The following is a 13,488-nucleotide window of genomic DNA, read 5'->3' on the forward strand; positions in this document are numbered from 1 at the left end:
TATATATATATATATATATATATATATATATATATATATATATATATATATATATAATTGAAAACAATATTTGTCGCACTACTTAATAATAACAAACAATTCTGATAATGTATTAATTAATTTATTATTATTAGTATATTAATCTTCTTTGTTTACGGTTAATTTCGACCAAAGTGCACGAAAAGAAAAGGAACAAAAAATGTTGTGGTATAATCGTTGCTCAGTCAAAGCATCCAGCGTCAAGGCGAAAGAAAATTTGAATAACCACTTAACAAATATGCGAAATCGTCATGCCATTATAATTTGCACTAAATACAGGGAATCTTAGCTAGTGATACGTAAAATTTTTAAAATTTGGTGAAATACTGTGAAAAACTGTAGTCTCGTCAGTTAATTTGATTTTATAGTTAATATTTTTTGAATCACCTGTTTCAGTTCAATTTCAACAATTTTAATATGTTGATATACCTATTTAATATTTAAATTAATTTTAATTACATACAAATTAATTTCATAGAAAAAAATTCGCATGAGACTTCGTTATAGCCAGAAAACATTTTAACTAAGCTAATTGACTGAAATACTTCACTGTGAGACACCCGGTATATGCTCCGTGAATATTTGATTCGTTAGTAATAAATGGTTTCAGATGTGCCAAGGTTGTAACAAAAAAAAAACAATTTTCTTTTCTTTTAATGGTGTATTGTCGAGTTCGTCCTTTCTTTTGTTTTGTGAATTAACATGAAAATTTCAGATAGATTAGTATATTAATTATTTTCATTTATTAATCAGTTACTTGTCTTCAAATGTACACCAAAATTATATTAAAAATAATAAGCAATAATAAGGTTCATCTTTTAATGTAATAAAAAATTACTTAACAAGGGGGGAAACAGAAGATTTTGAATGGGGTCGAGTTTCTTAAGCTTCTTCAAAATTCTTAGATTTTCTGGAGCATTCATATGCTGAAGCAGCTCTACATGTTTTTGATGCCTCACAGCAGCTTCGAAGCCATAATATCATAACGATTTGAAAGAATTATCAGTGTGTTTTAAGCGCCTTGCTGTTGAAGTAGTGATAAAAATAGGCCATATTACTCTGCCACCAGAAAACGAGGCAGCACGGTTTGAAAAAGATATTTGGGCTACGTCGTCTAAAGGTTTGTATAGCTCAAAGGATGCTGTAATTAGTAATCTTAAAAACACTGTAATGTCATATATGGGGCTTGTTTGCCAGCTAATTCTTCACAACTTAGTGAAAAAATTTAAAAGTGCTTTATTAGGTTTGTTTACGTCGTCAACCTCAAGCTGAGGCCTTTGGTCCACCGCTATATCAAAATAATTAAAACCTCTCTAATAAATATATAATATAAATAATAAATAAGCGAGGCAGGGTGCTTTACCGCACACTATTGCGCCATTATAAGCCATTTAATTACACGGAGATGTCCCTGTACAAAATACCGCAACGAAGGATCGTATACAAATGACCAATCAGTACCTAAAGTCCACGTGCAATATCCAATTCGCCATACCATAAATCACTGAAAACTCGTAGTAAACAATTTTTCGTAATTACTATCTACCTAATCAACGCTGTGCTTAAAAAGCAAGCATTCTCATTCGACGTAGGTAATAATAAACACAGCTTAATGATTTTTTTCTATGTGTTTATATAATTAATTTAACCTCAGACTAGCAACGTTAGTAGTTTTTAAGGTGAAGATAATTTTTCCGATTGGTCGACATTGAAAGGCAATGACAATCGTGCATGCAGAATTCAATTCGCTCTGCTATGGCTGATATCTTCTTTGATACATCCCATATCTAGTTTACTCAGTCTCGGATAATAATAAACACATGGTTTTAATTAATTCGATAAATAAAATCAAAAAGTTTGTGAATATAAAAAAATCTTTCCCGCCCGCTTCAGATGTTAAAAAGAGGCCCCAAAAATTTTTTTCATTATTTCTGAAATGCGCTTTCTACGAAAGCGCTGAGAGGTCCGCAAAAATGAAAAAATTAAATTGGCAGTTTTAGGTTTTTTGAAATGGCAATTACGAATTTGCAACTTATTGGGACGTTACTCTCGAAGGGAGCTGGTTTTACCATATTATTTCGATAAATCGAATCATATTTCTATAACTGTCGAGTTCTGGTTGGAAAATTAAAAGAATTTTCAATTTTTCGTGGAAACGCCGCGCCTACTCTCATTTTTTTAAAATAAAAACTGAAAAAATGGAATGGTGAGAAATAAAAAGGGTTGACGTATAAAAACTTACATTTTTTTTAATTCTAAAATTCTTTAACTTTCTTATTAGCAATAATACACCTAATAGAACAAGGCTTTTTCCAATATTTTAATTTTTTAAAAAATATTAGTTTCCACACTTGCAAAAAAATACGATAGCGCCATTATTTTTGAAGATCACTCATATTTGATATTCGATGAAATACAAGATATATGCAGCGGAATTTGCATTAGGTGTTACAGGGTGTTCAAAATAAACGAATATATTTGGGTCACTTTAAATTGATTTGATTTTCTTAAATGGGACACCATATATATTATTATTGTTTCTGACAGATACTTTGCTATTTATTTTAACTTCTTCAATATTTACCCTTCTTTCTTTCTAAGACTATTGCTACAATATAAGTTGGATATGACAAAACTACTAGCCAACAGTTCTCTGTTAAGATCAACAAGAGAAAGAACTTTGTTGGAGCCGTAAATACAACAGACAGTTGCTAGCAATTTTGGTGAAAATAAAGTCAAAATTTTTCACAAATTCACAGAAAAAGGAAATAATATTAAATACCTGTTCACTTATCTTATTTTTACTTATTATTATGTCGCAATAAATGTTCAAAAATACACATGTTTAGTCTTTTTTGTATATTTTCTTGACGGTTCCTTAGCATAAACAGTTTTATTGTCCTGCAAGCGTCCCGAATCCTATTTTCCATATCGTCTGGTGTTGTAGGGGGAATCACATAATCAAGATCTTTAACATATCCCCCCAAAAGTGGTGTTAAGTCACATGATCGAAGGGCATCAAACCGTTCCATTAAACATCGAAGAGATTGTCTACTTGCTATACGTCTCGTAGGGTCCATACTTAGTTTATTTTATAATTTACTGACACCACAATAAATTTTATAAAATTTAACAATGTTACCTTGTAGTAACCAACTAATGTTATAGCAAATGTTCGGAAAGTTAAATTGAATCGCAAAATATTAAAAATAGGTATATGACATACTTTTTTTTTAAATTTAAAATGATCCAAATATATTCATTTATTTTGAACACCCTGTAGCATCTAATTGAATATGATGATCAATCTTTGAAAATAATGGCGCTATCGTATTTTTTTTTGCAAGTGTGAAAACTAGTATTGGGAAAACTATTAGTCTTAGGTACGTATTATTATTCAAAACAAAATTAAAAATAGGGTGCTGCATTTAAAAAAATGTATGTTTCATTCGTCACGCTTTTTTAGCCACCCTGTATACTTTAAATAAGTTTGCATCCTAACAATCTTTACAAGTTTTGTATTTAGCATTTTCTCATAACTTTTGAAAGCACTGAGATAATGAACTTTACTCTATTGTTGACTCACTCTGTATATCTGATGGTACGATTCGTAATATCCCTTACGAGAGACCATGTCAGAAATTCTGATCTGTTTTAATTATATTTAACAAATTAGGACTTATGTCAGAAATGAAGACTTATTTTTCATAAATTCTATGTCTAACCCTAGAAATTAGCTGTATTTTCGTCATTTGGTATTTACCGTCGTTTTCTGGAATGTTGCAGAAACTTATGCGATTTTAGGCATTGGCGTCGAATAAAATAGAAATAATGGGTGCTAGAAGCTGTATTTAAATTAAAAGCAGTTCGGAAACGAAATATCCATCGCCATCTTTATAATAATACGTTTTATTATTTGTTCATGCTTATAATTATACAACAGAGATTTTTTTACAAAAATATAATCGATATTCTACTTAAAACAATATGGAACGCTTGTCGCAAAGCTATATGTACGAACATTAATTCATAACAAATAAATATGCGATTCTGATGCTAATATAAAGTTGTATACTGTAATATAGTGACTTTATTTATTTCTATACGTATACGAGAGCAAAAAGATGCCCGTTTTTTTTTTTCAATACGGATCAGCTGCGGGCGATTTCTATTTTTAAATGACCCCAGCGTGTGTTCTAGAAAATTAAAATAAACGATAGTTTTTATAGATTTCTTGGATTTCCTCAATTAATACTGATTACAACTAACAACTTTTTGCCGACCATTAATTTGGTTTGTAATTAGCCGTTAATTTTTTCTTATAATTCGCAATATATTGACTGGCTATATTTATAAAACGCCACAAAATTTAAGTACATTTTCGCTAAGAGAATTTTACGGTCTATTAGTACCCCGACGACACAAATCCTTCCTCGTAATGTCACAAAAATCACAATAGCAACCGTTTCACAGAAAATAACGCGATTGAATTCATACACGTTAATGTATATGTATGTTATTAGAGTTTTTGCACGATATCAAACTTCTGCTTGAAATCCATTGCTTCTTTTTTGGGGTCGAATTTTTTCTTCGCCGCCAATTTGGCCCTCAACTCCGCAGCGGTCATGCTAAGATTCAGCGTCCCATTTTCTTCCTTCTCTCTCTTCGTCGTGTGGTTGTTTTGATTTTCTTCGTTCGTTTCTTGTTTGGTCGGTTCGGTATGAATAATACCATCATCTTCGGCGTCCGCTACCAACAATTTCGTTTCGTCCGAATGTTGCTTTATCAACTCCACCACCTGTTTATGCGTTTTATTCGCGATGCTTTCGCCATTAACTTCCAGGATTCTATCGCCTTGTCTTAACCCAGCTGCTTCGGCCGGCGAACCTTCGTCTACCTTTCCTATGTATTGGCCGGGCTTACCCTTTTCGGCGTGCAAGTTAAATCCGTAACCGTCGAAATTGTCCACTTTTTTGATGTAACACAATCGCACTTTGTCAGCGTGATTGTTTAGCTTCCCGTTCGACATGTTTCCGCAGTTTTCACGAGAGAAAAAAGAAAATTAAACTCGAAACGATTAGCAACTACCACGAAAACTTAACATCGCGTCAGCAGTTTATGGACAGGTGGTATTTATATTACGAAGTCGAATATATGCGCTTTGCGATACTAATATACCCCGACTACCGATTCACCAACGTTTACAACGTTCGCAGCAAAAGACTAGAATCTCGTTGGAAGTGGTAAGGTGAGTGCTGCTGTTACTCCCTTCCCCTCCCGACTGGTACCAATAAGTTTTAGCAGTGGCGTTCGCCGTTTTACCCAACCGCAAACAATTTGTTTATCGTCTATTTTTTTTCCGCCAACAAATCGTCCTTATACCGCCGACACATTATTAATATTATTTTGCGCGGGTTTTTATGGCTGAAAATGTTTTTACGCGGCTACGCCGCTGTCGTCGCTAATAAACTGAATAAAACTTTTACGTTCCGTAGTCATAATACCGGTCTCGGAAGATGAATCAATGATTCAGAAGGCCACTGATTTTGCAGCACAATAGACTTCGGTGGCCCCCCATCACCCACTGGATGAATAATATCGCAATATTATTCACGTACCCGCCAGGGTATGCGCTTAATTATCCCACCAAGTTAACTACAAGGTACTGGAAATAAAGTACAACAGCAAACGAACCACTGCCCGAACTAAATATTATAAGAATAATATTCAAAATCTTTTTACAGTAAAGCACCGATAGCGGACAAGTACTGCCCGTACATAAGTTGACCCTAAAATAACTTACAACTACTTCCTACTAGTTGTGAAAATTGAAAAAGAGTCATAGATATCTTAAATTTTGTTGTTACATTTTATTTATTCGATTGTAACACTTATAATAGTTTTTTGTCGACATTGGGATTTTTCCACTGCATAATACACATAGCTTCTTTGTCGATTAGCCAATTGGTGTCGAGGTAAAATAATACTTTTATTGCGAGTTTGATTTTGTATATATTCATTTTTTTATTCACTATATTGAAACACTATTGAATTCGCTATAAATGCGTAAATAATATAGATAGGTGGATATTTAGTTAGCCCAACACTACAAAAATAAGTAGAAGAGAAGAAGTCACAAGAATGGTAAACATACATTTTTTAGAAATTCATTCAAACGCGAAAATGAAAAAAAAAGAAACAGTGCCCGATGTTTATATTAAAGGAGAAGGAAATTATTTTGATTCATCGGCTTGGAAAGACGGAAACCAGCAAAAAGTGGTAATTGTTCAAAATATTCACAATTATCACTCGTTGAAGACCAAAATTGTTTTTGTTTCATAGTTTAAAATATTAAGCAAAAAGCAAGCAAAAAGTGTTTTTTCCTACAGCTAGCATTGCATGGGAGGTCAAAAAGGAGCATTTTCTTTTATGTAATGAGAACTCTCACACCATAGCTGTTCCCAGACGACAATGTTATAGCAGATTGTTGAGAAAGTAAATATTTGCTACTGCCCATTCAGTGAGAGAATTTTTCAGAAAAGTTTTTGTTGAGTTTTAAACAAATAGAGGCAATATGTTGACACCAAAAAAAGTTGCCTTTCAATTGTTTAGCAATTTGGCAGTCTTCTCCATAGTCAAAAGAGCAATTTAGAATTTGCCTTGTCATTGAAATTTGGAAACAAAAAAAGATATTATTTTTTCACCAGAAAAGTTAGGCAAGATTTACTCGATAGTTGCATTTTTGGAAAACTAAGCCTTTGAAAACATTTTCCGGTAGATCATGTATGAAAACTCTATATTTTCTTATTGAGAAATTATGTTTTTACTTTTGACAACCATTTTAACGCGTTCAAAAAATTCGTCTTTATGAATGCAGGGTTTACAACGCCTTTATCATTTAACACAAAAGAGGATTGGAATTTCTGAAATCGAGGCACTTTCAATAGTTGACAATGTAATTTTTACATTTAGAAAACAACATATTAATCGATGAAATTCCGCCACTCAGTACAGTGAAATTGTGAAGCTATACGTATAGGTTTTTATTTTATGGACTTTCTACAACGCTTAATTAACTTTTCCGATAAATTTACATTTAAACTGGCAGTAAAAGACCTTAAAATTTAAAGGATATCTCAATTACTGGTGGTGTAGACGCACCCAGGTCATTTAAATTCAATCTGAAAACATCCAATAATTGGCTGCTGTGCGAAGACATCGAATTCCGAACAGAAAAAGAGGAATAACAATGATTCAACTCCAACAAAACCTACGTAATACCAATCAATGCTCAAGCTGAAGCTTGACGTTCAATCGATAGAGCAAATATGTAAAATAAATAAACGCGGATCCAATCAAACGAATCGTTTTAAATGACTCTTGTGACTGCGACGACCTTGACTAATGCAAGCGTGAGGTCACACCACGGCACCACTAGACGAGGTAAACTGGCTACGTTGCCAGATCGAGCAAAATGAAACTGAACTTATCACTTCACTTATTTCAAATTAAAATGTTTTTCTTTAATTGTACGAGAGTTTCTGACGGACTTAGAAAACGAGCAACAATAGGTTGGCTTTCTGATTTGCGAAGATGGGCAACTTGGAAAAATTGATTCGAAAATATGACAACCGTGCTAGCCGTATGGATCCTGTTGCATTGCCTGCTAGGCTGCGGCGTTGCCGACCGTTCAAACAAGCGGGATGCAAATATCATAATTTTAACAATAAATCTAACGTAATTGTCTAGCGCCAAAAAGTAGGGAAGAATGAGCAAAATTAATGTCGGTTAGGGTATTATAAAAATTATATTTATTGAAAAAAAACAGCGAAAAGCATTGGGAAAAATGGCCCAGAACTAGACCACTAATTAATGAATGTGTTTGATGGGCAAGCAAAAAAATCTAGTCCAAGCATAACATGCCAGAAGAATTTAAAGCCACTTTTTGAAGAATTGGCAACCTCCATTTTCTGTCATACTTTAATAGATATTATTGGGTAAGAACCGTCTCCCATTGGCCAGTACATTTTCCAATGAGCATCTGGAGTGCGCATAAAGGTTGCTGACAATTGATATCTGTGCGGGGAAAAAACTACGTCAAGTAGGCGCTGTACGAATTTTACGAATTCACGAAGTGATAAAGATACACTGTTTACGGGAATTTTATGATGTTCATGTAATATTCTAACGACATCCGAAATTCGCCTATACATTTCCATATTTAAACCACACCAGAATACACTCCACATAGAAAAAAAAACATGTTTTCTGGAATAACCAATCAAGTTACCTCTTGGATGGGTAGTGTTAAAGGTGAGACCGAAGAAAAAGTACCCACACCTACAGAAGACAACGCGTTACTAGGACAGGAACCAAAAGAAGGCATAAGGTACTTTTTAAGAACTGGGTCAATAGATTATGCATAAAATTTTGATCATTTCCGAGCCAGCCACGTAACATAGTTAAGACGCCAATAAGGATAATAAGGATACCTTTATTTATTTCAGCATTTTCTCTAATTTAAAGTGTTATTTATGCACGCACTATTTACGTTTATATAAAAAGCATCCTTATCAGTTCCTTGACTCTCACAAATCACAAGAACGTAATAAAATGTAAACCCTAAGAAACTCACGGCCCACAACCCACATCGAATTGGCTTTATGATAATTGTTTAAGTCACAGATTGTAATAATCGCAAGGGGCTTTGAAGTGATCTTGACGCACAGATGGTTTCAATAAAAAAAATTACCTCAAGAGTCATTTTTTATAGTTTATCTATTTATAATTTGTATTGTATATTTGTAAAGAACCGAATTGGTTAAGAAGCATATTTATTTTTCTTGTTGACAGACATCAGATAGTCCCTTATGGTCTATGACTTATCTACGCAGAGATAAATTTAAATCACATCACAATTTACAAACAAAAAAGGGACACACGCGATTTTTTACATGCAGATCTTATATTAGACATAATATAGAATAGAATAGAAGAAATGTAACAAGCGTAATGATTAAATTGATATATATATATATGTATATATATATATATATATATATATATATATATATATATATATATATATATATATATATATATATATATATACAGTTGCCTTAGTGAAAAAATTTGACCAATGCAATTTTGTAAAATTTTAAAGCAGATGAAAAAAATTGATTTTTGACCATCAATAAGACACATGTACTAATCAAAACTAAGGTAAGAATTCATGTGGTTATTTTTAAATATGCGAAAAGAAGGGTAAGGTATCATTTTTTGTTAACGTAAGGCGACCATTATGGTTTTTCACAGTTACCCCATTTCATTTTGCAATATATTATATTTTAATTTTTTCCAGTAGCCCAACCAAGCCTCAGTCAGGCGGAGGGAGTAAGCTGGAAATGTTTTCAAACGTAAAAAATCAAATTGAAGGTATAGGAGGTTGGCTGGGCTCGAGCATACCCAAACTTCGCAAAGGAGAGCAAGATGCCGTCAATCCAGATGCTTTAGGGCAAGAGAATCCCGCTGCTGAAACTGGGTCGCCGGTAGCTGCCGAGCCCTTGAGTAAACCAGCTAAAGACGATGATGATAATTCCAGGTGGCTAGTAGCTCAAGTATAGTGCATATTTTAATATTTTTTTTATTTCCAGCGCTACTGGCGGAGCCGATTCTGGACCACAGTCAGCGAACGAATCTCCAACTGACGAGAACAAGGAGGGTCAATTTGGAAATGGTAGGTATTAATCTCATAATTTTACCTGATTTGAATACCTTTTTTTTTGTACTTCAGTACAAAGCAAGGCACTGGCTGGAGCAAAGTCGTTCGGGAGCTTCTTATATTCTGCTGTAAATAAAGCTGGCAAGACAGTCAGTGAGGCAAGTGCTAAAATAAAAGAGACTGTTGAAAAAAATGTAAGTTGGTTGATGATTTGGCAACACATAGTTTCAGTTTTTCTGTTTAGAACATCTTAGGTGAATTTAACAAAGAGCAAGACGCATTTGTGAAAGGAAAGGCTAACAACACGTCTACAGCACTGCCACCTTGGGCGGGCTGCGCAAATGAAGAACACCTCAAAGAAGAATGTTTAAGCCTTTCAACTGATCGCAGGTTCTGGCAATCTCTATATAAGAAAGGTCTGAGGAACTAATTTCATTTTTATAGGAATTTTGTTAGGGCTCCGCCTACAGGGGTCGATTTTCAGTTCGACTATGAGATATCTTACCCAGTAGCCATGGCGATTATGGAACAGGACCCCAATTTGGAAAAGATGCGTTATGAACTCGTGCCTAAAATGTTATTATTTCCTTAGCTTTCGCTGCAAACTCTAAAATAATAATTTTATTGTTTTTAGAATATCCGAAGAAGAGTTTTGGAGGAATTACTTCTATCGCGTGAGTCTAATATGTCAAGCCAATGAAATGTCGGTATCTAGGGAAGGTGCAGATTTGGTTTCCAATACCATAGGTGAGTTTATGCTAATTACTTTGGTGTGAAAATGAGACTTGTATTCTGCATTCTCATAGTTCCATTATTGTTTGTATTTTTATTTTGCTGTGCAGTAGATAAGGCTGATATGGTGCATGAGTTTGTATCAGATACTGTGAAAATTAGTAAAGAAGATTTGGCTGAAGTCAATGAAGGCATGAAAAAGCTAGCTTTAGGAACCAAAACACTTACGGGTAAGACATAGCTTTTGGCTTTTTGTTTTATTTTTATCACCAAATCATGAAGGTAGAGATGGGGTTTTGTGTGCGAGTGTGTGGACTATAGGATTTTGTGGGAAAATGTATTAGTTTCCTGTTACATAGTTATTTTTTTTACATACATAGTTTTTTTTCCTCGCAGCTTAAGAAGATCGACGTTATAACTCACTTCCCCTATTCCATTAACTTCCATCTCCGTTTTATTCTGTTCGATTTCAGTTAGTTTTACTTCGGCATGTCAAAAATCTTATTTTAATTTACGTCTTTTGTTTTTGATTTGAGTTTAGTTTAACACTATTTTAGTTATACTAAATTAAATAAGTATATGTATGTAATAATTAAAAAAAGTATTAAATAGTTATGACATTTAGTAACTTTATGTTCTAAGAACGATGCCTGCAGACACTGACGGACAGTAGTACTGGAACAGTTATTTAGATAAATAAATTCTATGTATTCATGTACCAACAATAATTTTATGTATATATAGAGAATAAAACGGGCTTTAGGAGCTTTGAGCTTCCGGATCTTTCAAATTGTGTCTTCAAAACAGCTGTTTAGATAAATTTCGATTCTAATGTTACGTTTTGAACATTTTTATCAAAAATGTGTGAGTAAAGTTAGTACAAATCAACTAAAGCGTAGATTAAGGTTAAATGTGTTTCTATCTCTCTCTCTCTCTGGAATCAATAATCTGCTATTACATAAAATGTGTATCGCCAGCAATAGTTTATGTAAATAGAATTTAATGTGCAAAATGTCATTGAAATTTTTACAAATGCAAATGCAATAAATATATTTTTGTTAAGATGACATATTAAAAAAAATATATAAAAAGTAATGGGTGTGCTCTTAATATTGTAAAATAATATTTCATTGAAAATATAAATCCACAGATTTGGACTAACTTTGCCTACAATTTTGCCTCACACGTTTCCCAATTTGCAAAATGCAATTTTTGAATGAAAGCATATGCGCTTCAATGGCCTATTATTGGTTTACTTGCTTCTGTAAACGTTCACATTATCTTGGATGAGTTGAAGATAATGCAGAAAATTATAGTTGCGGACCTACATTAAGATAAGACTGTTGGAATTTCGCCAGTTAGCTCACATGATAAAAAATTATTTGAGCAGGAAACTAATACACTCAGCATCCGGTTTGTCAACAAATTACTGATGCGACCATACCTTGAAAGTAATCTCCTTATTTTTATTTCTTTTTTGTTTTACCTTTCATCTCCTTTCCCTCATTTGTTACATAGAAGAAGACTGGGAGAAAGAATTAGAAGCCGAACTGAACGATTATGAGATGATTGGCGACCAGAAATCCGTGGATACAAAGGGTAATAATTGGGAAGAGGAAATTGAAGAAATTCTACAAGAAACAGATTTGAAATGAGGATTATCTTAACAAAGTATTGAGTTATTTTGACTGATTAGTGTTTATATATGAAAGTTGGCTGTTCCTTTTTTTACTTTTCTAGTCACTTTTAATGATTATTCTTACTGTTGATTTTGTAAAATTTCTAGTTATAATAGTTTAAGTTAATGATGTATTAAGCGATTTTTGGATGGACACTATTTGTATTTATATTATTTCAAAAAGCAAATTTTAAATTAAATATATGTTATCTCTTTGTCTGTTAAATATTTAAATAAGTGATAATATTAGATTCGACAAGAAAGTCTACACTAAAATAGGGATTAAAGTAGTATATTATTCTCTAAAGAAAATAAATTATATAGTTTAAAAATCTAATTTCCTTAAAATATGAGTAACAATCAATTGAGTCATATGTCTTTGCAATATATCTCCGTTTCAAAATCGATATATCATGTGTTGAAAATGTGTAATATATTATAAATAGATGTAATTATATATTATTTATATAGCCCATTAAAGCTGTTAAATAGGAAACATTTTGATTAATTAGATAATCATTTAAATGTTTAATCATTACGACATAGAAGTCGCTTTATCGTGTTTTGAAGCATGTTTCTGTCGTAATCGTTATAAAATCCTTTTAATTGTTGAGTAAATGTATTTGTGCCCAAAACTTGTTTTTTTTTGCTTTATCCCTGAAAAATAAGCTAGTTTTAGTTTTAACTTTTTCAACTGATACTGAAAGCAATATTAACACACAGGTTAGGATGGACGTAATTTTAAAGAGTAGTCACAAAAACTAAGTCAAGAAATTAAAGGCTTTTTTTTATTTTTCCTCAAAAGATTTGTTTCTTGAAAGTCACTTGTTTGGTGTGGATTTTGAAGCATTTTTCTATTCTTTCTATTCTGGTCGTTTTATCTATTTTTATTTTATTTCTCACAATTAAATGGCGACATAATTTCTACATATAAATAAATTACGAAAAAAACACGTTTAATAAATTTGCATAGATCCGCACAAACCAAAATAATTTCACTGGATGAACCGCTTCCGCACGAAAGGATTGTTGCTAGGTAACAATAGAGCGTAGAAACCTAGAAACGTGCGTAGTCCCTTCCCTTTATTTTAACCCTCTTAACCTAAAACGTCAGTATAGTTTTGACTGTGCGAAACAAGGAGTAATATATTTCTTTACCTTGTTTAAAAGTACGTCGGATCGACAATCGTTAAGCGCACTCATTGCGACCGGAAGTTTCAAACATTTCAAATCAGCAAGACAGAAACCGTTGGGTCCGTTTAGAGGACGGTTGTTTTACCCATTCTCGCTCTAGTCCTTCAAATGTGAGTGCGAAATA

The 13,488-nt window shown here is 32.9% G+C and overlaps 2 protein-coding genes across 7 annotated transcripts; one reads left to right on the forward strand and one right to left on the reverse strand.

Annotated features, from left to right (window-relative positions):
- Positions 1 to 3,842: 3,842 nt before the first annotated feature.
- Positions 3,843 to 5,274, reverse strand: LOC132708798 (Na(+)/H(+) exchange regulatory cofactor NHE-RF1). The gene has a single exon (XM_060681373.1). The coding sequence runs from the start codon at positions 5,066 to 5,068 to the stop codon at positions 4,559 to 4,561; it is 510 nt and encodes a 169-aa protein (XP_060537356.1). The 5' UTR covers positions 5,069 to 5,274; the 3' UTR covers positions 3,843 to 4,558.
- A 2,775-nt stretch (positions 5,275 to 8,049) lies between these two features.
- Positions 8,050 to 12,796, forward strand: LOC132695709 (synapse-associated protein of 47 kDa). 6 transcript variants are annotated; one of them, XM_060660140.1, is made up of 9 exons: positions 8,050 to 8,428; positions 9,401 to 9,643; positions 9,693 to 9,775; positions 9,833 to 9,954; positions 10,005 to 10,150; positions 10,205 to 10,336; positions 10,395 to 10,507; positions 10,603 to 10,722; positions 12,011 to 12,796. In XM_060660140.1, exons 1-9 carry the CDS (start codon positions 8,301 to 8,303, stop codon positions 12,145 to 12,147), a joined length of 1,224 nt encoding a protein of 407 aa, XP_060516123.1. In that variant the 5' UTR covers positions 8,050 to 8,300; the 3' UTR covers positions 12,148 to 12,796. The 6 variants fall into 6 exon arrangements, with proteins under 6 accessions (XP_060516123.1, XP_060516125.1, XP_060516126.1 ...); XM_060660142.1 differs by having other exon boundaries at positions 10,606 to 10,722; XM_060660143.1 differs by having other exon boundaries at positions 9,404 to 9,640.
- Positions 12,797 to 13,488: the final 692 nt, after the last annotated feature.

This window comes from Cylas formicarius, unplaced genomic scaffold (genome assembly GCF_029955315.1).
Source record: "Cylas formicarius isolate icCylForm1 unplaced genomic scaffold, icCylForm1.1 PGA_scaffold_12__32_contigs__length_19106922, whole genome shotgun sequence".
Lineage (NCBI taxonomy): Eukaryota > Metazoa > Arthropoda > Insecta > Coleoptera > Brentidae > Cylas > Cylas formicarius.

Excerpts from the sequence above, each read along its gene's own strand:
- LOC132708798 (XM_060681373.1), bottom strand. The coding sequence starts at position 5,068 with ATGTCGAACGGGAAGCTAAACAATCACGCTGACAAAGTGCGATTGTGT.
- LOC132695709 (XM_060660140.1), top strand. The coding sequence starts at position 8,301 with ATGTTTTCTGGAATAACCAATCAAGTTACCTCTTGGATGGGTAGTGTT. Across the intron at positions 10,337-10,394 it reads TATGAACTCGTGCCTAAAAT|AATATCCGAAGAAGAGTTTT; the intron begins GTTATTATTTCC and ends TATTGTTTTTAG. Across the intron at positions 10,508-10,602 it reads TTTGGTTTCCAATACCATAG|TAGATAAGGCTGATATGGTG; the intron begins GTGAGTTTATGC and ends TTTGCTGTGCAG.